Genomic DNA, 25706 nt, shown 5'->3' with positions numbered 1-25706 from the left:
TCCACCTCACGTAGTATCCATAATCAGTAGCAGGGGGTGATCACAATATACGCACACCCACCCCACACACAATCCATGCGGAGTAGGTACTTATGTGTTGCATATGCAAAATACGGAGCATAAAAGCTTGACCAACGAGTTGCCCTTAATAGAAAGCCCTACCGCCCCTGTTGTCATATTATCCCCTTGTGAGATGTCAGCGCAAAGGCTGTAAACCAAGCCGTACTATTCCCAGCGATTACATGGCGCAATACAGTGCAATCAGATTCGGCTGGGTCAGAAGCGGCTTTGTGGCAATTTTATTGGCAGATTCCTGGGCTACGTTGCATGAGTACCCATTTCACCTAGACTCCTCGGTATGAGACACCGATATGTTGCACACACAGAAAACAGTGCCTTGCGCCTACTAATTCAATGTTATGCACTAGCAGCGGGTTCGGAAACTCACGGCGCCTATACTAGTTGCCGCCTCGGCTAGATCGTTAGGATCTCTGCGGCTGATGCGGTGGACTTCCGTCGGCTACGACTCCACCTGTAAGTGTTCTTCACTTTGATTACGGTGTGTACTGATAAAGTTGCATTGCATCAGAAGGATGACTTGAAGGAGCTGGTGCAGAAGTTCACGAGGAGCCTACAACATAAGCAACCCCTGTATGCAGCGTAACTCTCCGGTGTCCTAGTATGGGGGAGGCCACAACACCAAGTGGTTTCCTGCATGTTCATATGCGGCAAATGAAAGAGAAAGTAGGCCCAGACTTCCCGTCAACTAGACACGTAGTATGCCCCGAGTGCTAACAAGGATAGCATGATGCAGTTTACGAGTCTCGCCCCCAGGCCTCTTGGCCTAGGTCTTGCTTCTCAGGCCCATATCGTATCTCATGTTTTGTGCCGCAAACAGACCGCAACGGCGGTGATTGAGGGGCTTGCAGGCTTACGAAGTGACCTTTAGGCCGACATAGACGTAGCCACGTGTACGAGATCCGAAACCCTTGCAGAATTAGCAGGATTTGCCCTCTTCTTCACGCAGTTGTAATTTGATGTATCTGTACACACATCAACGTATCGCTCCATCTCGTCGGGCCCTTTTATGATTTGACCGGGGGATTTTCTTCACGCGCGCCCGCAATGCCCTCCAAATCCAGCTGACGATGTTGTCGTCTAGCCATCCATCTAAGACTTACAGATGTCAAACTTGACCAAATACGAGAAAAGTCTGACCCCCTTGTAGCTAAAGACACGGCCTAGAACCCGTGAGGGGGCAGAACAATCAACTTCAACACGGCGAAATCCTTATGGACCTTTCCTGTTTGCGGACTTCAGCTTTATGCGAAGAAAAACGTTGTTATGCAGGCGTAATAAAGATATTGGCGCTGCATGATCCGTGTTGGGCATTTTCTTCACGGGGCCAGGCAACACCAGACGTGCGAGATTGTGAAGAGTAATAGTAGCATCTTGTCTGACTGCAAGCCAGATAGGCAACTTCTCGATGCCATATTTGCCCTTTAAGTCTTCTCATTTCCTCATATTCCAAGTTGTCTTGAAGCTTCAGTCTTTCTTCATCCATTCCCCCTCAATGAGTCATTTCCCATTTTGTCACAAAAGGGAGGCAGCAGCAAACATCATGGACACCGCAAGCTTTCCCACAGACTGTTATCTTGATGCTGTCGTGAGCTTTCTGAGCATAATCAACTATAACGACACCAATTACACACACCAGGAGAGGGTCCGTAACCTACACTATGCTTACGCTAAGGCGGCGAAGCACTTTGCCCAGCCGACGCAGCAGCGTCTAATCAAAGCCAGCCCAAGACGTCTCCAGGCATCTCTTCAGACAATTGTGGCTATGGTAGTCTATGCCTGGGTGCGCGTCGACCCCGAGGTTATGGCAGATTTGAGCATCCACTACACTTATATGCTAGTGCTTGATGACAGCCAAGATGACCCCGACGCAACTATGCAGTCATTCTACCAGGATCTTCTTGCTGGGAAGCCTCAACAGCACCCTTGGTGGCAGATGGTGAACGCGCAGTTCCCAACTGTGCTTAGCCATTATGGTCCGTACTGTGGTTTAAACCTGGTCCGGAGCACGACCGACTGTAAGGAGCCTTGGAAAGCCCACAACTCTCACGTTCCTGCGCACTAAGCTAAACGAGCCACAGTTTTCCAGGGTTGCTGGATTGAGCAACACAACTTTCAGGGCTTCCCGGGCTCATATGACTTCCCCGGCTTTCTGCGTCGCATGAACGGCCTCGGCCACTGCGTCGGGGCATCCATCTTTCCCAAAGCCCAGTTTGACGAAAAGGTGCTCTTTACGGAGATCACGTCTGTCATCTCTCAAATGGAGAACTGGATAGTGTTTGTGAACGACCTACTATCATTCTACAAAGGTACGCTCATTACCTTATCTCATCTCCAGTGCAGGCTTGGCATTGATGCAGACCCGATCATCGTCGGCGGGGTAGAAGCGTGAAGCTTAGACCATAAGCTTGTTTCTTCCCCGTGCGATCCGATTCGTTGCCTGCGAGCTCGCCAAGGCACAAGCGGTTTGCCAAGATCACTCGCTAATGAGTTGTAACCCTCTAGAATTCGATGAGCCGCGTGACCAGACATCACTCGTCAACAACTACGCCAAGTGTGACCGCATCACGCTGGCCGAGGCGCTGAACAAGCTGACGCGCGACACAATCCGCTGCTCGGAGCAGATCGTCGAGGTCTTTGCCGACAAGGACCCAAGCATCGCCGACACCCTCCAGACTTTCTGCCAGGGCTATGTCACCTGGCACTTGAGCGATCCTCGCTACCGTCTCCGTGAACTCGTCACTAGCGCTGCTGGCGGTGACACTGCCACGGCGAAGGAGTTCCGTCGATACCAGGCTGCCGGTGACCTCGTTGGGGCTGTTGACCCCAAGGAGTGGGCATACCCTCCTGTTGCTGATCTTGTTGAGGATCATAGCGTTGAGGAGGTAGTCCAAGTCGCGATACCACTCGTTCCGAAGACGTCTATCAATGCCAGTAACACTTTGGGTGCTGTATCAAAGTGGGCAAGGAAGTTTTGGCCGCAGGAGTATATCTAGTGATTTCCATGGGGATCATGGTTAAGTCAAACCCCCCACTTCCTGGCACCCCCCTGTTTCTGGCACCCACAAAAACGATGGGATCACAACCCAACCTCCTCATTACTATTAACTATTGATCCTCAACCACACCCACTACAATACAACTGCCAGCCTCACTAGGGCATTCAGAGTCGCTGGATTCAGCCGTAATAACCTCCTTTTCACCCGCTTCGATTTGAGCCCGATGGATATCCCTGATGTTCGCAAACTTCGTGTTGGGATCGATCTGAACAGTCTTCCTCTTCCTAACTGCAGCGTTGGTAACCAGGCCCTCAGGTGAGCCAGCTGCTGCTGGGCAACTGCCAGTTGCCAGGCCTGCTCTGTGAAGCCTTTTTCACCTTCCTGAACAGCAGCCGTTGAGTGCTGGTATCATTGTCGAGTTGGGTGTATAAGTGCAGTTGACCGCTGAGCTCTGCCAGCTTCCTGGGTGTCGACCAGACCACTGCAGAGGAAGCAGAATCCCATGGCTCAACAGGGGTAGTTTGTTGACCATTATGGCATCGCTTTTGCCCCGACTGGTTGGTTTGGGTGTGGTGGGCAGCAGAAGGCTCAGGTAATACCATAGGGTTCATCAGGGCTTAACCATCGCTACAGGGTGTAGACCAGTCCACTTCCCCTTCTGATGTTCGAGACTGATAGACCAGCAAGTCGAGCCTTCTGGTAACAGTCCAGGAAGTTCCTTTTACCTATAATGGTAGAGTCGTTCCATTGAGACAAGTAACCGAGCTCCTTCCGATAGGCTGACTTAACAGGGCTGAAGACAGACTGGTCAAGTGGCTGGAGGACATGAGAGGAGTGTGGTGGTAAGAACAGTAAATGGATATTGTTAATATAGCAATTCCACATGAAGTCTGTCGTCGTATGACTCCATGCCCATCCACAATCAACAGTCGAGCCTCGCCCTCAGCCTCGGGCATAGTCTGTGGGATAAACACCTTCTCTAACCATTCAATGGCAGTTAAGTCTGTAGTCCAGCCATTATCTGTTGCTGTAAACTCCCACCCATCGTATGGAACCAGATGTAATGGAAACCACTGTTGTTGGACCGTCTTCCCTTGAAAATGATAAGAGGACGAAGTGCCCTACCCAAGGCTGAGATACACTCAATGATAGAGACCCATGCCCTCGACCCAGGTTGTTTCTTGCGAACAGACGTCGTCTCAGCCATGCCCAGCACTAACCCATTAGCTCCCTGACCCTCGAGGATGCCAGTCTCATCCATATTATATCTGTTGGCTGGTTTGATGTCCTTGATCTCAGGGATAGCAAGGAACTTAAACCAGTTCCTAATGACCTCAGTAGATGCCCCATTAACGCGTCTAGAATCGATGGAACGACTTCTCTGAACCTTAATGATAGGGTTCCTTCTCACGAAGGCATAGATCCAGCCTTTTCCTAATGGTTTGGTATCCCCAGCAGCAGCCAGAACTCGCTCTGCGAATTCCTTCACCTGTTGGTGCGTTGGTGCGAGGCCCAGCGAAGCCTGAATGCGAACCCATTGTGCCAGCTTACTCTCTGGTCAGGAGACAGCCTCTGCCAGTCAGCAAAGCCACTTTCCTAGTCTGACCACCTTGGAGACGTAGTTGGAGGGTTGATCGTGGTATCCCATACTCCAATGAGGCTCTCTTTTGACTCTTGCCGTTTGAGATGTCCTCGAGAGCCTGACGAAGCTGATCTTCGGTATATTGAGGCATTAGATATAGAAGAAGGTATGTGCAAAAAATGAGCCCATTTGGACTCGAATTGAAAATGTTGTGATAAAAGGAGGTTGGGGGTGGGCATTGCGTTGTGGTGGATTTTCGCGTTTTTGTGGGTGCCAGAAACAGGGGGGTGCCGGGAAGTGGGGGGTTTGACTTACCTGATCTGGGGCTTTATAAATTTTTGTATTTAGGATAGGCGGAGTCTTGATAATTCAACTTTCGTATTGACATACCTCCGCTTCGCGACAGAATTTCGAGCGAATGTACTTGGGTCTCATTAGCTGTCACATATATGGGAATGTTTTCTCAAAGGGGTTGACTCTGACAATTTCCTTGGTGGTCTTGTGCAAGCTCAAGCTACTCGCGTACGGCTTGTGGGGACTTCATGCTTGGAGTATCACCACAAGTTTGGCTTTCCCTCTTGATTGCAGTATAAGCTCAATTTACTATTATCTATTCGGTCAGATACTCTGACAGTGAGTCATGTTTGGCCATACATCATCAAATTAAGTCAAACCCCCCACTTCCTGGCACCCCCCTGTTTCTGGCACCCACAAAAACGATGGGATCACAACCCAACCTCCTCATTACTATTAACTATTGATCCTCAACCACACCCACTACAATACAACTGCCAGCCTCACTAGGGCATTCAGAGTCGCTGGATTCAGCCGTAATAACCTCCTTTTCACCCGCTTCGATTTGAGCCCGATGGATATCCCTGATGTTCGCAAACTTCGTGTTGGGATCGATCTGAACAGTCTTCCTCTTCCTAACTGCAGCGTTGGTAACTTGAGCCCTCAGGTGAGCCAGCTGCTGCTGGGCAGCTGCCAGTTGCCAGGCCTGCTCTGTGAAGCCTTTTTTCACCTTCCTGAACAGCAGCCGTTGAGTGCTGGTATCATTGTCGAGTTGGGTGTATAAGTGCAGTTGACCGCTGAGCTCTGCCAGCTTCCTGGGTGTCGACCAGACCACTGCAGAGGAAGCAGAATCCCATGGCTCAACAGGGTAGTTTGTTGACCATTATGGCATCGCTTTTTGCCCCGACTGGTTGGTTTGGGTGTGGTGGGCTTAGCAGAAGGCTCAGGTAATACCATAGGGTTCATCAGGGCTTAACCATCGCTACAGGGTGTAGACCAGTCCACTTCCAACCACTTCTGATGTTCGAGACTGATAGACCAGCAAGTCGAGCCTTCTGGTAACAGTCCAGGAAGTTCCTTTTACCTATAATGGTAGAGTCGTTCCATTGAGACAAGTAACCGAGCTCCTTCCGATAGGCTGACTTAACAGGGCTGAAGACAGACTGGTCAAGTGGCTGGAGGACATGAGAGGAGTGTGGTGGTAAGAACAGTAAATGGATATTGTTAATATAGCAATTCCACATGAAGTCTGTCGTCATGACTCCCATGCCCATCCACAATCAACAGTCGAGCCTCGCCCTCAGCCTCGGGCATAGTCTGTGGGATAAACACCTTCTCTAACCATTCAATGGCAGTTAAGTCTGTAGTCCAGCCATTATCTGTTGCTGTAAACTCCACCCATCGTATGGAACCAGATGTAATGGAAACCACTGTTGTTGGACCGTCTTCCCCGAAAATGATAAGAGGACGAAGTGCCCTACCCAAGGCTGAGATACACTCAATGATAGAGACCCATGCCCTCGACCCAGGTTGTTTCTTGCGAACAGACGTCGTCTCAGCCATGCCCAGCACTAACCCATTAGCTCCCTGACCCTCGAGGATGCCAGTCTCATCCATATTATATCTGTTGGCTGGTTTGATGTCCTTGATCTCAGGGATAGCAAGGAACTTAAACCAGTTCCTAATGACCTCAGTAGATGCCCCATTAACGCGTCTAGAATCGATGGAACGACTTCTCTGAACCTTAATGATAGGGTTCCTTCTCACGAAGGCATAGATCCAGCCTTTTCCTAATGGTTTGGTATCCCCAGCAGCAGCCAGAACTCGCTCTGCGAATTCCTTCACCTGTTGGTGCGTTGGTGCGAGGCCCAGCGAAGCCTGAATGCGAACCCATTGTGCCAGCTTACTCTCCTGGTCAGGAGACAGCCTCTGCCAGTCAGCAAAAGCCACTTTCCTAGTCTGACCACCTTGGAGACGTAGTTGGAGGGTTGATCGTGGTATCCCATACTCCAATGAGGCTCTCTTTTGACTCTTGCCGTTTGAGATGTCCTCGAGAGCCTGACGAAGCTGATCTTCGGTATATTGAGGCATTAGATATAGAAGAAGGTATGTGCAAAAAATGAGCCCATTTGGACTCGAATTGAAAATGTTGTGATAAAAGGAGGTTGGGGGTGGGCATTGCGTTGTGGTGGATTTTCGCGTTTTTGTGGGTGCCAGAAACAGGGGGGTGCCGGGAAGTGGGGGGTTTGACTTACAACTTATTGGAAGTTTAACCTACCTCGAACCTACTTTGCAAGCCTAGGAGCACGAGGAAACAATATCGACGAAAGAAGGCGACCGGGACAACTAAATTGAGACAGCAATCTAAAAAACCAAAAAACACTATACAGTTTCTGCGTTGTCATATCAGAGCTTCTGCCAGTTTTCCTGGTCCTCAGGGAGTGTCCCAAACATTGTTTGGAAAGCATTGTTTGGAAAGACCAGACATCCACACCTCCGCGGAACCAACATTATCTTAGGGCCTTAGCTTGCGTGTAACCATCACCTCGACTTCACCCTGTCCTTCGCCCTTATCCTTCTCGACCTTGGGTTGCCCAATGATCAAGACGTTATGGACCTGAACGTCGGCAATCGAAGTGTTCACCAAATCCATGTCGAAGTTACGAAGAACGCGGGTAAATGTCAGATATAGCTCGGCATGGGCTAAGCTGGATATCGGCGGCCATTAGAATTATGCGACGAAAGACAAATGGATGCTTTTACTAACCCGATGCCGAGGCACTGACGGGACCCCTTGGTGAAACTCGTGAGGTACCTCTCCAGAGGAAACCCTGCCTTGGCTGCCTCTACCCAGCGGTCTGGGTTGAAGGTGAAGGGGTCCACGAAGCACTTGGGATTAGTGTGCACAAAATATGTCGACTGACTTACAGGTGTCTGTGATTCATCTTAGAAAATGTGCTCGAAAGCCCAGAAAGGTTATACAAGCACTTACACCAGGAGGAATGGCATGGTCCTTGTACTGTAGCGTCTCGTGGGTGAAGACCCTTGGAAGACGGGTGATGGGTCCGTAAGAGAGGCGGATAGCTTCTTTCACAATGCCAGTCTAATACTTCGGTTAGTTGACCGAAATTCTTCGGCTGCGTGCACCATCAGTGAACAGGGAAGTAAATGTACCATGAAGGGCAGTGTCTCGAGATCCTTCATTGTGAGCTCTTCGTCGGGGATGTGGTCCACTCTGGAGAGCTCAGCGAGGGCTCTGTTGACAAGAGATTTGTTGGCGAGCAGGTAGAACATGCCCACAGCAAGCGATCTTGATGATGTCTCTGTTCCAGCGAATATAATGACTTGCCCTTCATCTACAAGACGCTCAATGGTGCGTTCTTGTGCAGGGACGTGCGAGTCGCCAAGGGCCTCAATTATGATTGACTTGGACTGAAGACTATTGTTCTCGCTGGCGAGCTTGTTCTTGATGTTGATTTTAATGTCTTCTTGTAGAAGCAGGAGTTCCGCGACGGGTGGTAGGATGAGACGGATAACTGGGATGGGCAGCTTCTTGAGGTATCTGATGGCCCACGGCACGAAGCGAGTCCAGTGAAAGATTTCCGAAACACCCTTGAAGGCCTCACGAATGGGCGAAACCAGGCTGGGGATGCTGAGGTAGTCGTAGTGGTAGCCGAAGAAGCGTTGGGTGATGATGTCTGCCGTCATGGCGGAAAACGCGAGGTCCAGCGAGATTTTGGTGCCTTCCTTGCGAGCACCATCGAGGCGGTTCAGCATGGCCGTGATACGTTCATGAATCTGGGGCTCCATGGAAACGATGGACCGCTTTGCGAAGTAGGGGTTCATATAGCCGCGGCGTGAACGGTGCTGGGCGTGGTTCACGGTGGCTGCTACGGATGCAGGGACACCAAAACCGGCTACGGTAGACGAGTCCTTGTTGATGCGATGAGTGCCGCCGACATAAACGTTTTGATAGTATTCTGGGTCATCAATGTGAACTTCGTTGGGATTGATGCGAACAATTGGGCCTATATCAGTAACAATCAGCAATCTGTGCAAGAGACCGCCCGATGACGTCTGCTGGTAAGAGTAGTGAAATGGATCGGGCTTACCGTATTTCTCATGCATCTTCTGGATCTCCCACAGGTAGTTGCCGTTCTTTACGGCATCGTACCAAAAGTCGCAGAGCGGCGTCATAGCAGCTAGCCATGGACCGGGGATCTTAGAAAGAGGATGGAAGTAGAGGTTGTAAATACATCGTAGAACAACGTAGCCTGTCCAAATAAAGAACAAGCGACGAGCCAACTCGCCACGATTAGTCTCGCCTAGATTGCCCAATGACCAAAGAAAATCTGCCTTTGGGAAGATGCCTACCAGCGAGGAAATTGTGCTGTTAGGCTCCTCGATGACAGCAGCATCAGTGGCCAGAGTGTTGATCAAAACCTCTATGTTGGACATTTCGAGGAAGGCAGTGGGTCAAAGGTAATTTCTGTATGAGCATAAGAAAGAAAAAACTCATAAAAGAAATCAATTTTCCAGGGCCAACGACTGGTTTTATTGCCAGGCACTTAGCTACACATGAGCCACATCTCGGCGTCAAGGTAAATCCTGTAAACCTACCACTATGCTCGCCAACCAAGTTCGAATGACCACGCTTCACAGTGTTCGTTGTCATTGCCGGCTCGCTGTTTCCCATCACACGATTCCCCAGTACAACTGTTGTTCGACACACAGTCACCCTCATCTGGCGTGGGACTTCGGTTCCGATCATACTGCAATACCGAGGCTTACCCCTCTCTTCCATCTGCTAAATCATGTTCCGGAGTGAAGCTTGGCTTCATCCTTCTCCACGTATCCTGTTCTTCTCATTGGATAACTTAGCATGGCGTTACCATTGTTTTTGTCTGCCTGCGATAATGGGTCTGAAGGCATTCACGCGAAAGGCCGTTTTCCCGAAAGCTTGCCAGACAGAAGAGGAAATGATTGGAGGAACAACCATTTACGTTGCAAGATCCGTGAAAGACCGATTTCGCCCGCCATCTCACAATGTCCGCTTCCTCGTTTGCAACAGGATGGCCTAGAGGCCGCGCTTCCAGATGCCTTGCGCCTATGATATCCTGCCCACCATCCTTCTCAATGCGTGTAAGCCGGGGAAGTGAGCTTTTGGGCCGAAACCGTAGACCCTGCATACAATTTTCCACACATGTACACGTGTAGAAGAGCATGCGACCTCATCCTTGCATCGCGAGGCTTTAGCCGCTGTATCTCCATCTGTCTTTAGGTCCAGGCTATTTCCGAAGCATATCAATGAAGCGAACGGGATCTGGGCCTGAAGATAGATTTTCTTGCTTACCTGCATCTGAAGTATCTGTCCGGTAGTGATACTTGTGGGAGCAGAATCAGGCATGGCTGATGTAGATACTCGGAAAGTGAGATGCCTGCCCGTGTCGGAAGTCCCTGCATACCGTGTCGCGGCTAAGAGGATTCACCCCCTGCCGCGTGGAAATAACGGTCCCTGCATACAAAGGTTCCTTCATGCATTGTAACCACGGTCACAACACCGACATACCTTACCGATGGCTGGAACAATGCGATGTCGCCTGTCGAGAGACAGATAGCTGTACGCCTCCTCATATTGTAAGCCTGCAGGGTTTCACACACATCTTGTAAGCCGAGCAATTGAATCTAGGCCCGCCGTACATGTGCATCTTTGAGCCGTCGCTAGCCCTGTGCAGGCTAACAATACGGTCCCAACCCGAATAGTATGTGAGGGTGTGTCTACGGAGTACATGTAATCTTCACCGCGGCACTGCGGCACCTCTCCCCCTTGCCCCCCTTCCCCTATCCTGGCAGACGATACGTACGGGACGACCCGCAATAGAAAACCCCCCGGCGTTCTAGGCTCTAGAGTCTAGACGACGGATACTACGAATACGGAATACCTACACGTGTCAGCTCCCATACACACATTATATTCCAACCCCGGAGTGTCTGTTACATTGATCAATCCTTTATGGCGAACACAGTGCGGGCAACGGGCCAAGTACACAACCAACAAGATAAGCACCAACCGTAGATCAAGCCTTTACCGAGCTAATCAAACGTGATGCTCAAGGATTGGACTTGATCTAGACCCCAGGACCCCTACATGCTGCAAAAGACCCACAAGTTTGCATCATCTGGATACGAAATGACCTTCCGCATTCGCGTTGTCGTCTCCTGTATGAACATGAATCATCTTTATGTATCGTAAACGAAGTCACTGTGCCTTTACACATGTTACAGTGATGCATTTTGTCCAACTCTTATCTAGGCTGTCTGGGCGCCTTTCAGTTGTCCAAAAAAACCCTTTTCCGATAGGCGTCACACAACTCCCTTTCCCACCTGTTTTCTCTACGGCTGTGGTTGGATTTCTTTGCCAACAACTGAGCTTCTACCGACCAACCTTATTCGGCAAAAGTCCTCTATTTTATTCACAGGAAGTTTTGGCGAGAACGATCGCAAGCACTTGCGCGAACGTGAACGTCCTACCTTAGATGGCAGACCTCGGAGACAAGTCGGCCCACCCTGCCACGCTCGCCAAGACAGACACCGCCGTCAACTCCAGAAACAGCGAACTAGGCCAGGTCGACAATGGAACAAGCGACAAGGACCAAATTCACGATGGCAAAGCAAAAGACAGTAAAGGGAAGAAGCCCGGGTCGCTCCACTTCTTCTTCCGCGTGCACTGGTCCTACTCTACATCGCTGGATCACGCCCTCCGGCTCATCGGCCTAATTGCTGCTATTGCCTCCGGTATTCTTCCTCCACTGATGACAGTGGTGTTTGGCTCCTCTGTGAATCAGTTCAATGATTATGAAAATGGCACTATTTCGGGACAGGACCTCTACCGCAACATGTCTAAGAACGCTCTTTGGCTGCTCTATCTCTTCATCGGCCGCTTCTTTCTCGTCTACATGCACTCCACGTGCTTCGGTCTTGTGGGCATTCGTGTGACTAGGGCGTTTCGCGTCGACTTCATCCGGTCGATGATCCGACAGGATGTTTCCTTCATCGACTCCTGTGCGCCTGGCACCGTCGCGTCCACCATCTCCAACAGCGCCGACATGGTGGAAAACGGCAGCACCGAGAAGGTCGGCAGCCTAATCCAGAACATGTCCATGTTCGTTGCTGCTTTTGTGGTAGCATTCACGCGGCAGTGGAAGCTTACTCTCGTCACGGCTACTTCGCTGCCCATTCTCTTCATCGGGTTCAAAATTACTTTTGGCCTCGGTAAGTGTGCTGTCCTCCTGTATTGATTGCTCAGCGCTAATCAGAATTCACCATCAGACGCCAAGATTGAGGCAAAGATCCTAGAGATATATAACCGCGCCGGTGGCCTGGTTGAGGAGGCTCTGGGTTCAACCCGCATCGTGACGGCTTACAATGCCAGTGCGAAGCTGAGCCGCAAGTACGACGACTACCTGGCAGGGGCGCAGAAGCTCGGCTTCCGCAAGGGTCCCGTCATCGGCGTCCAGTGGAGTGTGGAGTTCTTTACGATCTACTGTGCCTACTCCCTTGCCTGGTTCTATGGTGTAAAGCTGCTCAACAGCGGCGAGATCGGTGGCGGTGGGCAAATCATCTCAGTGCTGCTCGCGGTCCTTTTGGGTACAAACGCTGCCTCCAACGTGGCCCCAGGGTTCGGTGACTTTGCCAAGGCTTCAGCTGCCGCTCAGGGCATGTTTGAGGTGGTTGATCGCAAGTCCGAGATTGATCCCTTGGCCGACACCGGTGAGCGGCCTGACAAGTGTGAAGGCCTGGTCGAGCTACGCAACATCAGCTTTGCCTATCCGTCAAGGCCCTCTGTTCAAGTCTTGCGTGACGCCAGCCTAATCTTTGAGGCTGGAAAGGTCACGGCATTGGTGGGTGCGTCTGGTTCTGGAAAGAGTACGATTGTTGGACTGGTCGAACGGTGGTTCAACCCGAATAGCGGATCTATCCACTTGGACGGCCATAACATTGCTGACCTTGACCTTCGATGGTTGCGTGGGAGGATCGGCCTTGTTCAGCAAGAACCAGTCCTTTTCAGCGACACGATCTACAACAATGTAGTCCATGGACTATACGGAACTCCCATGAACGATCTCCCCGAGCCCGAGAAGAGAGAACTTGTCCGACAAGCGTGCATCCAGGCGTTTGCGGACGAGTTTATTCAGGAGCTGCCGCAAAAGTATGACACCAAGGTTGGAGAACGCGGCGCTTTGTTGAGTGGAGGGCAAAAGCAGCGTGTTGCCATTGCCCGGAGTGTCATCTCCAACCCGCAGATCCTCCTGCTCGACGAAGCTACATCAGCCCTGGATCCTACGGCAGAGAGAAAAGTACAAGCTTCCCTTGACAATGTCTCCAAGCAGCGGACTACAATCATGATTGCGCACAAACTTTCAACGGTCCAGAAGGCCGACAAGATCGTTGTACTTAGTCGGGGCGAGGTTGTTGAGCAGGGTACCCATCAGCAGCTGCTTGATCTAAGAGGGGCGTACCACGAGCTTGTCAATGCTCAGACACTCGATACGGGTGAGGCGGCAGCTGCACATGCGGGTATGGAGACATACGAGTCCTCGAAAGTTCCATATCGGGACGATAGCTCAGTCGACAGTGCAGAAGACAAACCGGCGGTCTTGTCCAAATCTGCAAGCAGGCAATCTCGTCCTGCCGCAGAACCAGTCGAGATTGAACAGGAAATCAAGGACGAAGACGCAGATGTTTCTCGCAAGCTTTCCATCGCGGAGTGCCTCAAATTTATCATCTGGAAGGAGCACTGGCACATCTGGCCAATCTGGCTCTTTGGCATTCTATCCTCGGCCGCTGGTGGTGGCCTATTCCCCGCGCAGGCAGTCCTTTTCGGATCCAGTCTCCCGACCTTGCAGCTTCTTCCCGGCAACTCCTTGGTAGAGCGCGGTAACTTTTGGGCACTGATGTACTTCGTTTTCAGCCTAGGTGTCTTTGTGTGCTACCTTGGCGTCGGGTTCTTCTGGACTATAGCATCGTTCCACACCACGCGCTTCTACCGCCGGGGATACTTCGACGCAATGTTGCGGCAAGATGTTTCTTTCTTTGACACCACGGGCCACGGTGCGTCCGAGATGACTAGCCGACTCTCCCTGCATCCTCAGCGGCTTCAAAACTTGCTGTCCACCAACCTCGCTCTTATCATCGTCATATTTGTTGACATAGTCTCGTGTTTTGTTCTGGCAGTCGCCATGGGATGGCGCCTGGGTCTGGTTGTCATTGCAGGCGGCATGCCGACACTTTTCGGTGCCGGCTTCTTCCGCCTGCGACTCGAAATGGCCAACGAGGACCGCCTGACCCAGACGTACCTGGAAAGCGCTCGTTTTGCATCCGAGGCTGTCGGCGCCATTCGTACCGTCTCTAGCTTGACATTGGAAGACAAGGTTCTGAACGGCTTCAAGTCTCGTCTTGATGAGTGTGCCAGCCGGGAACTACGTAGCAAGATGATTACGATGGTTGTTCACGCATTCGCTGAAAGTATCAACATGGCCGTGACGGGCCTGGCCTTCTGGTATGGCGGAAAGCTGTTGTCTGAGGGTCATTACGATATGCGAACATTCTTCATTGTCTTCATGGCGGTGCTTATGGGGTCGCAATCGGGCGGCGTTCTGTTCGGCTTTTCGTCGAGTAAGTTGCTTCATCAAGCCACACATCCCAAGTCGGACTCTTCAGGCAGTGAGAGACTACTTAGTAGAATACTGACGGGTACCTTTGCAACAGACGTTTCGAGAGCACATTCGGCGGCAAATCACATCATTGACTTGCGCCTATCGCAGCCTCCCATCAATACCTCTTCCGGCGTTAAGGAAATGCCGGAGAGCGAGAACAACCGGGCAGCCATCGAATTCCGCGACGTGACCTTTGCATACCCCAGCCGGCCAAATCGCTCTGTACTACACGGTCTTAATCTCAAGATCCTAAGGGGCCAGTCCGTTGGCATCGTAGGCGCCTCGGGCTGCGGCAAAAGTACCATTGTTGCCCTTCTAGAGCGATTTTACGACATCGACTCTGGACAGCTCCTCGTTGAGGGCACAACTATCCGAGATTTGGACGTACAATTTCACCGCTCCCGCATCGGCCTTGTGTCGCAGGATACCGCGCTCTTCCAGGGCAGCATCCGGGATAACATTCTCCTTGGTCTTCCAGACGATGAAGCGGCGGCGCCCGACGCAGATGATCGCGTGGAGCGCGCGTGCCGCTCGGCCAACATGCATGATTTTATTAGCAGCTTGCCCGACGGATACGCGACCGACGTCGGAAACCGCGGTGTCGCTCTCTCCGGGGGCCAGCGCCAACGTCTCGCAATCGCTCGAGCGCTTATCCGCGAGCCGGAGGTGTTGCTCTTTGATGAAGCCACTAGCGCCCTAGACACCGCCAACGAGGTGCTGGTACAAGCTGCCATCGAGGCGGTCGCGCGAGAGAAGCCTGGCCGGACCACTATTGCCGTGGCTCATCGCCTGTCGACTATACAGCGCTGCGACCGAATTTTTGTGCTGCACAGAGGCCAAGTTGCTGAGGACGGCACTCATGAGGAACTTTTCCAAAGGCGGGGAATGTACTATGAGATGGTCTTGGCTCAATCGCTGGACAGAGAGGTTGTCGCGATTGTCTAACAGAGGTAGCCCCAACATGATACATGAATAGACTGGCGTGTCATCGACTGAGTTGTAGATGATATTGGCGTTATTGAAGACACAAGGGTAGGCTTGAAGAAGATATAATGCGGACTGGCATCTCCGATGTAGTGGATTTTGGCTGGCTTCTTAGGCGCAAAAGATCGACCTTGACGGGATCGGGCTTCAAGCTCCCATAATACATAAGTAGCTACCTACTTGAATATGAGTCTTGACAACTCAAGCACTACGAAAATTGCCACCAATCGACGTTGAACAGATACTCAGTGCCGTTACCAATGTAATCAAAGAAAAGATCATGTTTGCCAACCGCATTGCTCACAGGGCATGTGATAGTTGACCATGTCTGCCAACCCCCAGTATTCCCAATGGAACACGTCCCAATCAATTGTCCGCTGCGACTGTCAAGACGCAACTCAATGCGGCCGCCATTGGTTGCAGATGAGACAGCGGCACGAAATTGGCTCGCGCCCTTAGTGCCAAAGTCAACACCCTTGACCTTGATATAATCACCACTGTTGATGAATGCAACGGCAATGCCACCAGAGGCAGTGACTTGAGCCTCAACGCCTTCCGAAAAGGCGATCGTCTCGGCTTCCTGACGGACAAAAGGGTCCAAGGAGCCAATCTGTGCTGCACCTTCGGATGTCATCGAAATTTGCGGAATGGTTCCGTTCGCTCCATAGCTGAAACTCTCAACGCAGACAGATCGCTTGTAAGATTGACCACCGGGAAGGGCGTCGTTGTGGTAGAAAAAGTACTGCTTGCCCTTGAATTCTACAATTCCCACGTGATTGGTGTCGCTCGTTCCTCCAGTCGCCATAGCAATACCGCCGTAGGTCCAAGGTCCAGTCGGGCTTGGACTAGTCGAGTACTGAATGTTCTCAGGGCAACATTTGGCTGCGTAGACCATGTAATAGAGGCCATTTTGCTTGTAGAACCAAGGTCCCTCCTGGTACATAGTTTGTCCGTTACCGCGATCGCCGAAGCCATCTGTGGTGAGTGGTACCTTGACGATGTCACCGCTGTAGGAAATCATGTCCTCATTCAATTTGACGTAGTATAAGTCTGGATTGCCCCAATAAAGATACGCCTGGCCATCATCGTCGATGTAGACAGTAGGGTCGAATTGGCCATTGGCGAGAAGCGGACCGCCGATAGCGTCTTCATACGGCCCTTCGATCTTGTCGCTAACACCCACTCCGATGGCGAAAGTCGCCCAGGTAGGCCCGCGGTTGATGGGGACGTAATAGTAGAATTTGCCGTTGCGTTCAACTACCTGCCCTGCCCACGCGTCTACGGTAGCCCAGGAGAAGGTCTCAAGGCTCATTGGTGAGCCATGATGTTGCCAATTGACCATGTCTGCTGACGAGAATAGCAGCCAATCTTTCATATTGTACCAAGTGGTTGCAGAATCCTGATCATGGCTGGTGAAGAGATAGACGCGGTCATTGTAGACAACCGGCGCCGGATCTGCTGTGAAATCGGTCTGGATGATCGGATTGTCTGCTCTGACGACCCCTGAGCCAAAGGGAGAGAGACTTAGAGCCAGTAAAAAAGAAAGATTGACCCAGTACTTAGAAGAATACATCATGCTGGACGTGTCGATGTTTGCAATTAATCATGAGGATTCTCGTATCTAATCGCATTGGTTACTTGATGGGACTCGTTTCCCACAGAAGTGGACGGCGGAGTATAAATATCAGGATCACTCTATATGCACTTTTCAAATGAAGCTTTGCTTCGAAAACATCATTCGTGCGGTTCAGTCATACAACCTGAAGTAAAAGAGAATGATAGTATTGGCGCGCGTGAGCAATATGATCTAGGATAATAGAATTGTGTTTTAACTTCAACTAAACGACGCCAAATGGTTCACACTAAAGCGGGTAGAAAGGAGATCTCCGTCAATTTTAGGATAGCCTACATGTAAAATACATCTCAGCCCTCCCGCACGAAAATACATAGATATAAAAGTTGCGGGAGTACCTCGTATCCACGCAGATCATTTTATTTAGCCTAAATGCCGATACGTAATCACACAAAACCTCTAGGTAACTAAGTAGGCAGCTCAACTTCCTAATACCCCGCACCCCGCGTTTTTTCAAACAGCCTTACTTACTGTAGACGTGCCAAGTTGTGATTAGGTCGATTCTGTACCTGTGAAGTGAAAGTTTATCAGTTCGAACAGTGTGCTAGCGGCTGTTCAGTACGGGGCAGTTTTACCACGACAGTAACCTGAAGGGGCAGGCAGCTTGACGACCACGTCCAGGATAGGTTTTCTTGTGGAGAGATGGCGAACTCTAAGGTCCTTTAACTTCATTGGGGGAATTTGGAAAGTTTACACCGAATGCACGGACAGAGACACCCTCACTGGGTAATGCAAACCAAGACTTCATTAGCATTACTCAGTTTCGAGTTGACAAGCCGCTCTAGCAAAAGCCAAACCACCTACTTTTAGCCACCCCGAAATTCTATCCTTGCCTCTTCATTATTATCCGACTGTTGTCAGGCAGCGGGTTTAGTATTCGCGGCGCGATTGACTTGGGGTGGCCTGGAGTAATGGTCGGAGTATTTGTAGTTATAAAAGTGCGCAGTTTCGAGCGGATACGGCGTAGAGTTTATAGGCAGTGACCGGCCGTAATGGCTATGTGCTTAGTCTTTCAGCTGTTTTGCCTAGCAACTTACTGAAGATGATGTTTTGAAGAAGTTTATGCAAAGAACAAGTAAGATGATGCGTAATGATGACAAATTCCCTTGCTGACTTTGCTGACATTTATTGTACTTTACCTTATGATGAAAAGAATAGTTCTTTATCTCGGCGGCTTAAATGTGACTTCACGTTGAGGTCATTATATCAATCGAGCATTGCGGATATCAAGAAGCTGGAATAGGGTGAGTAGATTATAAAATTTGTCGTTGGCATTGTCCTTCGCCAGCACAGTCAGAGCATTACTGGACTGGTCATTTTTGACTAACCACTGTGAGTATAAGGGGTAACCCTAAGTAGGCGATGCGTATGTCCGAGGGGGACTTGGGACCGGTCGACGTCATCAACAACGCAAGACCAGGACATGAGCCGACTACCTAGCTGAAGGGAGCATGGAACGCACTAAGAATTGAGCCCCTTCTAGATCCATACCTACATCCTAGGCGCGCCGTAGTTGAGAAAAGGAATGAAGAATAGTATATGAGGGTATCAGAACACCGACTAAAGCTCGCATAAGAGATAAAAGCGCTCTTTAACTTAGGGAAGGTGCCGAGGGGGCCGCGATATCAGGATGTGCGAGTACTTTATTGCTATTGCCTGCTATGCTCGATGTATGCTCAGTGGTCTGATAACCTCCCTAAGGTACTGTATAAATAACTCCACGTCCCTGCCGTCACTTGGCAAACGGTCACCGAGCAGTGTTACGACCACAGCTTAATACAGTTTGCCTATACTCCAGCCCCTGTCTTGTGTCGCTCGACTTCCCGTTATATATCGCTACTAATTTAAAGAGTACCGGTTAGATTTGCTCTTGAGTCCCTTGTCTTTAGCAAACAGCCCTCAGCGAACGATCTCACAAAGAAAATTCCCGAAGACCTACAGATCACGCCCTCTGGTAAAGCCATGTTACGTACTCGGATAGTAGCACTACTGCAGATCGCGCTCTTCTAGAGTGCAATCGCGCTCTTCCAGAGACTCTGGAGACAGAGATAGCTCTTCGATTGGCTGAGAGTACTGGAATCTTCTAACAAATGGTTCTGTGATAGATATCTTGCTACCGGAGTTGTCGTCCTCGCCGCTCTGGGAAGGAAAGACAACGTTTCCTGTATGTGGTCCCTTACCTAATGCAGCCACTAGCGTGAAGGTTCCCAAATGAAATTATTAAGGTCGACACAAGTTACACGCGATGGTCGAGAGAAGGTGCTTTGAAGCATTTTAAATAATGGATGAGGTGTAGGGGATGGGCGGTCGAGCTGTTGTAGTAGTCGATCATGCCTATCATACAGAGTTGCAGATTGCCGCAGCAGCTCTTCCAATAATTAGATATAACTTCAACTACAATTAGTAATGGCTCAGTAGTCAGAGAGGCATGCAGAAGAAAGCCAGTATGCCCAATACATAGATCCAAGACATCGTGCGTAGAACACAAAGATAGACACCGCATTATGGCAGGTCAATTGCAGCTTAACTAGGCTAGTCCATTGATATCTAGGCTGTGTTGCTGTGTCGGATCTGGTGTATATGAAAGCACGATGTACAAAGCTGGCGTGACGTAAGGCGCACGGTTTCCCTTCATTCGGCATCGAACTAGTAATCAGATCCACTTAAACCAATTCTCAATTGATATAGCAATACATTTCGTCATCCGTTGCAGCTGCCTCTCTATGGGTACTACGACGGATGGCATTGCAGCTTGACTCCAATCGTGGTCTCGATACCCTCGATCTTATCTATTACATATTATTCAATTAGAACATCAACTTTTGTTCAGCTGAAATTAAGTTTTCTTGTCAAACCCACTATGCTTTATGATTGGCTTGCCATGTGTGGAAATAGGCGAATGTATGACTACTTAGTTGTTGTTAGTTTAGGCAGCTGCGCTAGCAGTGGAGAAAAACCGTTCCTCGAATGGAATTGACTTTTCACAACTGAACAGCAATTCGTCATTTCGGTGCCTCCGTCGCGTGGGTAGCGTACGGTCCCCGTCTACTCTATCTAGTGCTCTTAAAACGCACCGTATTTTCTTTGTCTCGTTCCCAACTCTCACTTCTTCCACTTCTGCATCGTCGAACAGACCATCGAAACGACGTTCCCCTCAATGACCATGGACGACGAACTGCCGCCCAGGGAGAGCTGCAAGTTGAAACCATTGACGGTAACTACGCCCATCTCCCCTGAGACGCAGGTCCCAATGCCTCTTCGTGAGAGCGCCAATCCAGATCTCTCAGACAACAATGGGAGAACTGCTTTATCATTAGCAGCAGAGAAAGGCCTGCTGGGTGAAGCAGTGCTTTTACTGGAAAACAATGCTGACGCTGATCTTCGCGACGACACTGGGAGATCTCCCCTATTATGGGCTTTGTTCCACAATCATGCTGATGTAGCCAAGCTTCTGTTGGAGAAAGACGTCAACGTAAATATCAAGGATAGGGAAGGAAGAACTGCCCTCTCTCTGTGCGCAGGGAGAGGCCTCACAGAAATCGCTCAACTTCTGGTAAAGAAAGGAGCTGACCTGGACTCCAAAGACGAAGACGATCGACCACCTATCTCATATGCTGCGAGATGGGGCTACACAGAGATTGTGTCCCTATTGATTGACGAAGGGGCGGACCCAAACTTGGTAGAAGAGTTGCAATGGCAGGAATTTCAAGCACCAATTTGCTGGGCAGTGGAGTATGGCCAAGAAGCGGTGGTACGGACTTTTCTGGCGAAAACCAACGCCCTTCAAGCATGCGAAGACATCTGCTCCGAACACCGCAAGCCCTTGATGCTTGCTTTTCACAGTCAAAGCGAGGCAATGGTCAAGCTATTGCTCGATCATGGTGCGGATCTCTGGGGATATTGCTCCAATGACGGACCTCTCGCATGGGCTGCCGAGCTTGGCAGGTACAATATGGTACAAATCTTTCTACAACACGAGACTCAAGCGTACGGGGAGAGGCAGAGCCATATGTTTAGCGCTCTAATGTTAGCTGCTCAAAGTGGTCATGGTGGGATTGTCGAGCTGTTGTTGGAAGACGGCGCCTTAGAGGGACAAGGTGCTTACCAAACAGCCTGGGAATTGGCAGAATGCTTCGGAAATGAAGAAGTCATGACCACTCTTGATCCTTATCTTACAAATGAGGATCGCGATGGGGAGTAAGAGAAGACAATTAGCTGGGGACTATGCGCAGTAATGAGGCAGAATTTAATACATCACAGGCTATGTCACCCCACATTATTTTGATTTGCCGCTTATCAGATTCTTAGCAATGCATAAGAGAGTCAGATATCTCAAGGGCATTTACGATGCTGACCAGCAGTCTTAGGCTGAACATCGACCAGGTTTGGGCATGGGGTCATTCCGATACTTGTCGGAACCGTTCCCGGAATAGTGGATTTGTTGCACAACCCCCCCGGCCTGTGCTACCAGCCTCGCTAGAAAACACCTTTGAAAGACTGTTTCTCTCTTATTTGATTAATCTCTCCTATTTGGTCGACATATACTGGTTAGCCACAACTGTTTGATCGGCCTCTAAGTCTATCTAATGACTGGTGTACTGTGCATCGGAATATCTCGTCGTCTTTCTCTTCAGGTTCTCACAACAGTGAATGGCCCCCATTCTTTCTATTATTACAGGTGGTACTCTCTGGGGTCGGTGACACGGACACCTCTTCGCTCCCACACGCCCTCAATGTTCATGTCCGCTGTTCCCCTGAATAAAAGTAAGTATACGGTAACGGTGGGCCATGAAATGGTAGTAACTCACTCTTCTCGCGGCACGACTGCTGGCTCAGTCTGTCCTGCTGCAACATCGGGGTTTCTGAACACGAAGTTCTTTTTCTATGTCGGGGGGAAGAGAAGGACTCGGTCAGCGCGATCTCTTTTCAACAGCTACTCGTGGGTGTGGCCTTACCAGTCCCAATGATAGATGAATTGCCGGCGGAGTAACTACGATGTGCTCTGTCGGCTCTTGGCCGTTGATCATAGCCAGAATGTTCTGAGCGACTACCTTCGCTTGTCCGGCGCCAGGCCGAGCAGCCTTGTGCGCGCCAGAGTCGGCAATATCACCAGCAGCAAACATGTGCGGGTATGCTGGGTCTTGGAATTGCAGTGTCGGTCGTACTTTAATGAAGCCGTTCGCCGGGTTTACAAGAGGAGTGTCGCCAGTCTGCTTGAGATCTTGGAGGAACTGGTTGTTAGGTGTTTGCCCCGTTGCGGGGATGATGAGATCCGCTGAGAGTTCACGACCATCTTGCAGCTTGACTGAAGTCTGGGAGGCAAGACCGCCGGGAGGAATCACAGCGCGGGAGCCGGTGATCAACCTAAAGCAAAGTGTCAACTACTATTGAGACGAGGATGTCACGTTGATGAGCATACTTGATCCCCAACTCCTCGAATCGAGCCTTGATAATTTCATCCAACTTGGTGTGGTATAGAGGCATGAGATGCTCTCGTGAATGAACGAGAGTTACCTCCTTCTCAGGATAAATTTCCTTAAGATCCGTAGCCATCTGAACGCCCACCGCGCCGCCTCCGATGAGAATGACAGAAGACGCCTTCTGAACCGACTGCTGATGCGCTCTCAAGGTGTCGACCGACGATGGCTTGTCATCACCGGGCATAGTTCCTGGGCTTGGCAATCTGGTGCCTGTCGTGACAACCAAATAGTCGAATGGAATCTCTCCTGAACCTTGCCATCCTCTATCTAGAATAACGGAGTTGGGGCCGAGAGATTTGGCGCGGGCTTGAATCACCTGGTGCCGCGATGGGTCGGATGACTTTGAGAAAGCTGCTGTGTATGGAATGAAGGCCTTGTGCTCATGGTCCGGCAGGACTGCGAAACGAGGCTGAATCACGGTTTAGTCATAAATCACAACGGCGCAATACCAATACTGGCGACTCACAAAGGCGAAGAGATGATGAAAGTGGCTGTGCGGTTCAACCAGCAAAATCTGCCACCTGCGAGTCAGTCGTCACTCTTTTCACAGTTGTTTTTCGGGAAGTTCACTCACGCGGTGGGATGCTGGCAGAGCAGCGGCAAGCTCGCCCACAGCAGCCTAACTCAAGACGAGCTGTTAGCAGTTATTCTATGGGCAACGGCCTAAGTACAGGGAGACACTTACAAGACCAACATACGATCCTCCGAGGACAACAACGTTCTTCAAGGGTTGCAGCATCTTGATTAGTTGGGCAGTAGTTGAGATATCTGAAGTCGTGGGGTAGAAATGTGAGTCTTAGCAGCTGGAACAATTGAGCGTGAAGCTTCGGTTGCAGGACACCCGGCTTTAACAGATTGTCTTTCACTAAGAAATCGGAGCTCGGCTCGTACTACGAGACTTGCGCTGTGGGTCAAGTGCGATTTGACAGTGTGTCGCAATCGCCCTACCGGCGATGGCTGCCGCACGGATTCATGATTGCAAATTTGATTAGATCTTTCTCAGCACTTTAGAGACAGCTTGCATTATCCCCCACTTTGCCCGACTCACGTTCGATCTGTTCGGGATTGGTGGCGGAACTAAAGAGTCGGAGCCGACTTGGGCGCCGTCGCCGATGAAGAACATAAGGAAGTGCTCGAATCAGCGGGGCCGCACCGGCAATTAGTCACGGCAATTCAGCCAGACCGGCTGTCCTTAGCTTAATTGGATGTTTGTATACGATTGGCCTCTTAACGCCTTAGAGCCCGGACCTCCGCCCCTAAAGACCGTTACGGACGTTATTACTAGAATAGAGCTAATTAATAAGAACATTTACTATATAACTAGCTACTGAGTATATATAATTCTGATAAATCTCGATTAGTTCTTTATATTAATCTTAGGCTGTGAGCCAGTCGGTTGCGTTGGTTCTGATAGGTCCATTAAGCCGCGCCGTCCAACCCGGATAGCCTCCGCCCGACACCTCCGAGTTGATGTACGGGCCTGGGCGTGCGATCAGATAAATATTGGCTTGTGTGGCCGCATGGAAGAAGGCGTCGAGCGTGAATACGCCATCAGCCCGAATCTTCCCAGGGGTGCCCTCTACCAGGGCCCAGTCGACATAAAAGGACGTTCCCGAGAACCCCAGAGCCTTGATCTTCTGGAAGACATCAAGCCAAAGGTCAGGCGACGGTAATCAAAAGGGGTGGAACTTCCCCGAAAGAAACAGCACGCGTTCCCCGCGCACCAGAACGGAGTACTAATCCCAAGTGACAATATCTTGGAGCGATTCACGAGTCGCACTGCCGACCCTGACATCCATTATTTGCGTCAACAGCCTACTAACGATTAATTCTATATAGGAAAAATTTCGGTACTAGCAAAATATAGGAGTTATAACAATTAAGATTAATATTTAGTAACGATTAGCGGTCTAAGTACTATACGTATCGTAATAAGTTTAAAATAAATAAGCTTATTATAAAATTAACTACGAGTTAATTAATATTAATAGTACTATATTTAATTATAAGTATAGTTATTCTAAAACTAGTTTATTTTTAATTAGTTTTTAATAATTATTAAATAACGGTATATATAAATATAAACTAGTACGTTATAGCTAATTAGGTTGCTATTTTAACTTATATATTTAATAATATCTATAGTAATATATTTTATTTAATAATATTTAACTTAATTTATTTTTAAAAATAAAAAAATAAAAGAAGTATTATAATTATATAATAAGTAAATAACTTAGGAAATTTAAGTACGGTATTATTAATTTTAAGTATATTTATATAAAATATTTTATATATAAATTAGAACTACGGCTTCTTTATTACTATATATACTAAATAGGGGTTATATAAAAATAAATTAAAATATATTTTTATAATAAATTATATACTCTTAGTAATTAGGTAATTAAAAAGTAAAAGTATAAGTATTAGTTTATAATATTTTATATAATTAATAAAAGTTTATAATAATCTATTACTTAAGCTAAATAACGTACTAACTATTATAAGGTTAAGTTTACTTAGTATAAATAGTTTCTAATATAAGTTCGTAATTAAGAATAGTACGTTATTACTAAATTATTAATATATAAAAAGAGACTAGTAATAAATCTAAGAATATTTTAGGTTAGTATAGCTAGACTTAGGGCTTGGTAAACGCTGCGCTCTATTATTATAATAAAAAAATAAAGCGCTAATTTATAAAGAACTAATATTTATTATTAATAATTATTTATAAGCGGACTTAAGAATAAGCTTTTTAAAATAGTAAGAGGGCTATATTTAGAATAAATAAAAGTATAAAAAGATAAAACTAATACTAATATCTAACTTTAATAAACTATTAAAGTATTCTAAAATAAAAATAATAATATTTAAAGCTAGGAAATAGAACGTATTAATAAAAAGAACGATATTAACATACCTAACCCATAGTTC

The 25706-nt window shown here is 49.0% G+C and overlaps 5 protein-coding genes across 5 annotated transcripts; 2 read left to right on the top strand and 3 right to left on the bottom strand.

Moving 5' to 3' along the window:
- Positions 1 to 1621: 1621 nt before the first annotated feature.
- Positions 1622 to 3074, top strand: HER10_EVM0011280 (Trichodiene synthase; the record flags this gene model as incomplete). The annotated part of the gene is made up of 3 exons (XM_035480716.1): positions 1622 to 2096; positions 2160 to 2387; positions 2584 to 3074. The coding sequence occupies 3 exons, from the start codon at positions 1622 to 1624 to the stop codon at positions 3072 to 3074; spliced, it is 1194 nt and encodes a 397-aa protein (XP_035326345.1).
- A 4394-nt stretch (positions 3075 to 7468) lies between these two features.
- On the bottom strand, positions 7469 to 9411 carry HER10_EVM0011512 (uncharacterized protein; the record flags this gene model as incomplete). Its single annotated transcript, XM_035480943.1, has 5 exons — positions 7469 to 7661; positions 7721 to 7887; positions 7946 to 8056; positions 8128 to 8981; positions 9066 to 9411. The coding sequence occupies 5 exons, from the start codon at positions 9409 to 9411 to the stop codon at positions 7469 to 7471; spliced, it is 1671 nt and encodes a 556-aa protein (XP_035326353.1).
- A 2078-nt stretch (positions 9412 to 11489) lies between these two features.
- On the top strand, positions 11490 to 15614 carry HER10_EVM0002114 (uncharacterized protein; the record flags this gene model as incomplete). Its single annotated transcript, XM_035471840.1, has 4 exons — positions 11490 to 12202; positions 12260 to 14628; positions 14722 to 14891; positions 14931 to 15614. The coding sequence occupies 4 exons, from the start codon at positions 11490 to 11492 to the stop codon at positions 15612 to 15614; spliced, it is 3936 nt and encodes a 1311-aa protein (XP_035326080.1).
- Positions 15615 to 15861: 247 nt separating this feature from the next.
- On the bottom strand, positions 15862 to 17229 carry HER10_EVM0004136 (uncharacterized protein; the record flags this gene model as incomplete). The annotated part of the gene is made up of 1 exon (XM_035473788.1): positions 15862 to 17229. The coding sequence occupies one exon, from the start codon at positions 17227 to 17229 to the stop codon at positions 15862 to 15864; it is 1368 nt and encodes a 455-aa protein (XP_035326139.1).
- A 4729-nt stretch (positions 17230 to 21958) lies between these two features.
- HER10_EVM0006931 (uncharacterized protein) lies at positions 21959 to 23560 on the bottom strand (the record flags this gene model as incomplete). Its single annotated transcript, XM_035476502.1, has 7 exons — positions 23452 to 23560; positions 23341 to 23385; positions 23233 to 23280; positions 22706 to 23175; positions 22242 to 22650; positions 22095 to 22168; positions 21959 to 22040 (listed from the first exon to the last, which is right to left on the bottom strand). The coding sequence occupies exons 1-7, from the start codon at positions 23503 to 23505 to the stop codon at positions 21959 to 21961; spliced, it is 1182 nt and encodes a 393-aa protein (XP_035326218.1). The 5' UTR covers positions 23506 to 23560.
- Between the last annotated feature and the right edge of the window lie 2146 nt (positions 23561 to 25706).

This window comes from Colletotrichum scovillei, assembly GCF_011075155.1.
Source record: "Colletotrichum scovillei strain TJNH1 chromosome Unknown Contig00012, whole genome shotgun sequence".
Taxonomy (NCBI): Eukaryota; Fungi; Ascomycota; class Sordariomycetes; order Glomerellales; family Glomerellaceae; genus Colletotrichum; species Colletotrichum scovillei.
The sequence above is the reverse complement of the archived record's forward strand: the minus strand, read 5'-3'. Positions and strand labels throughout refer to the sequence as shown.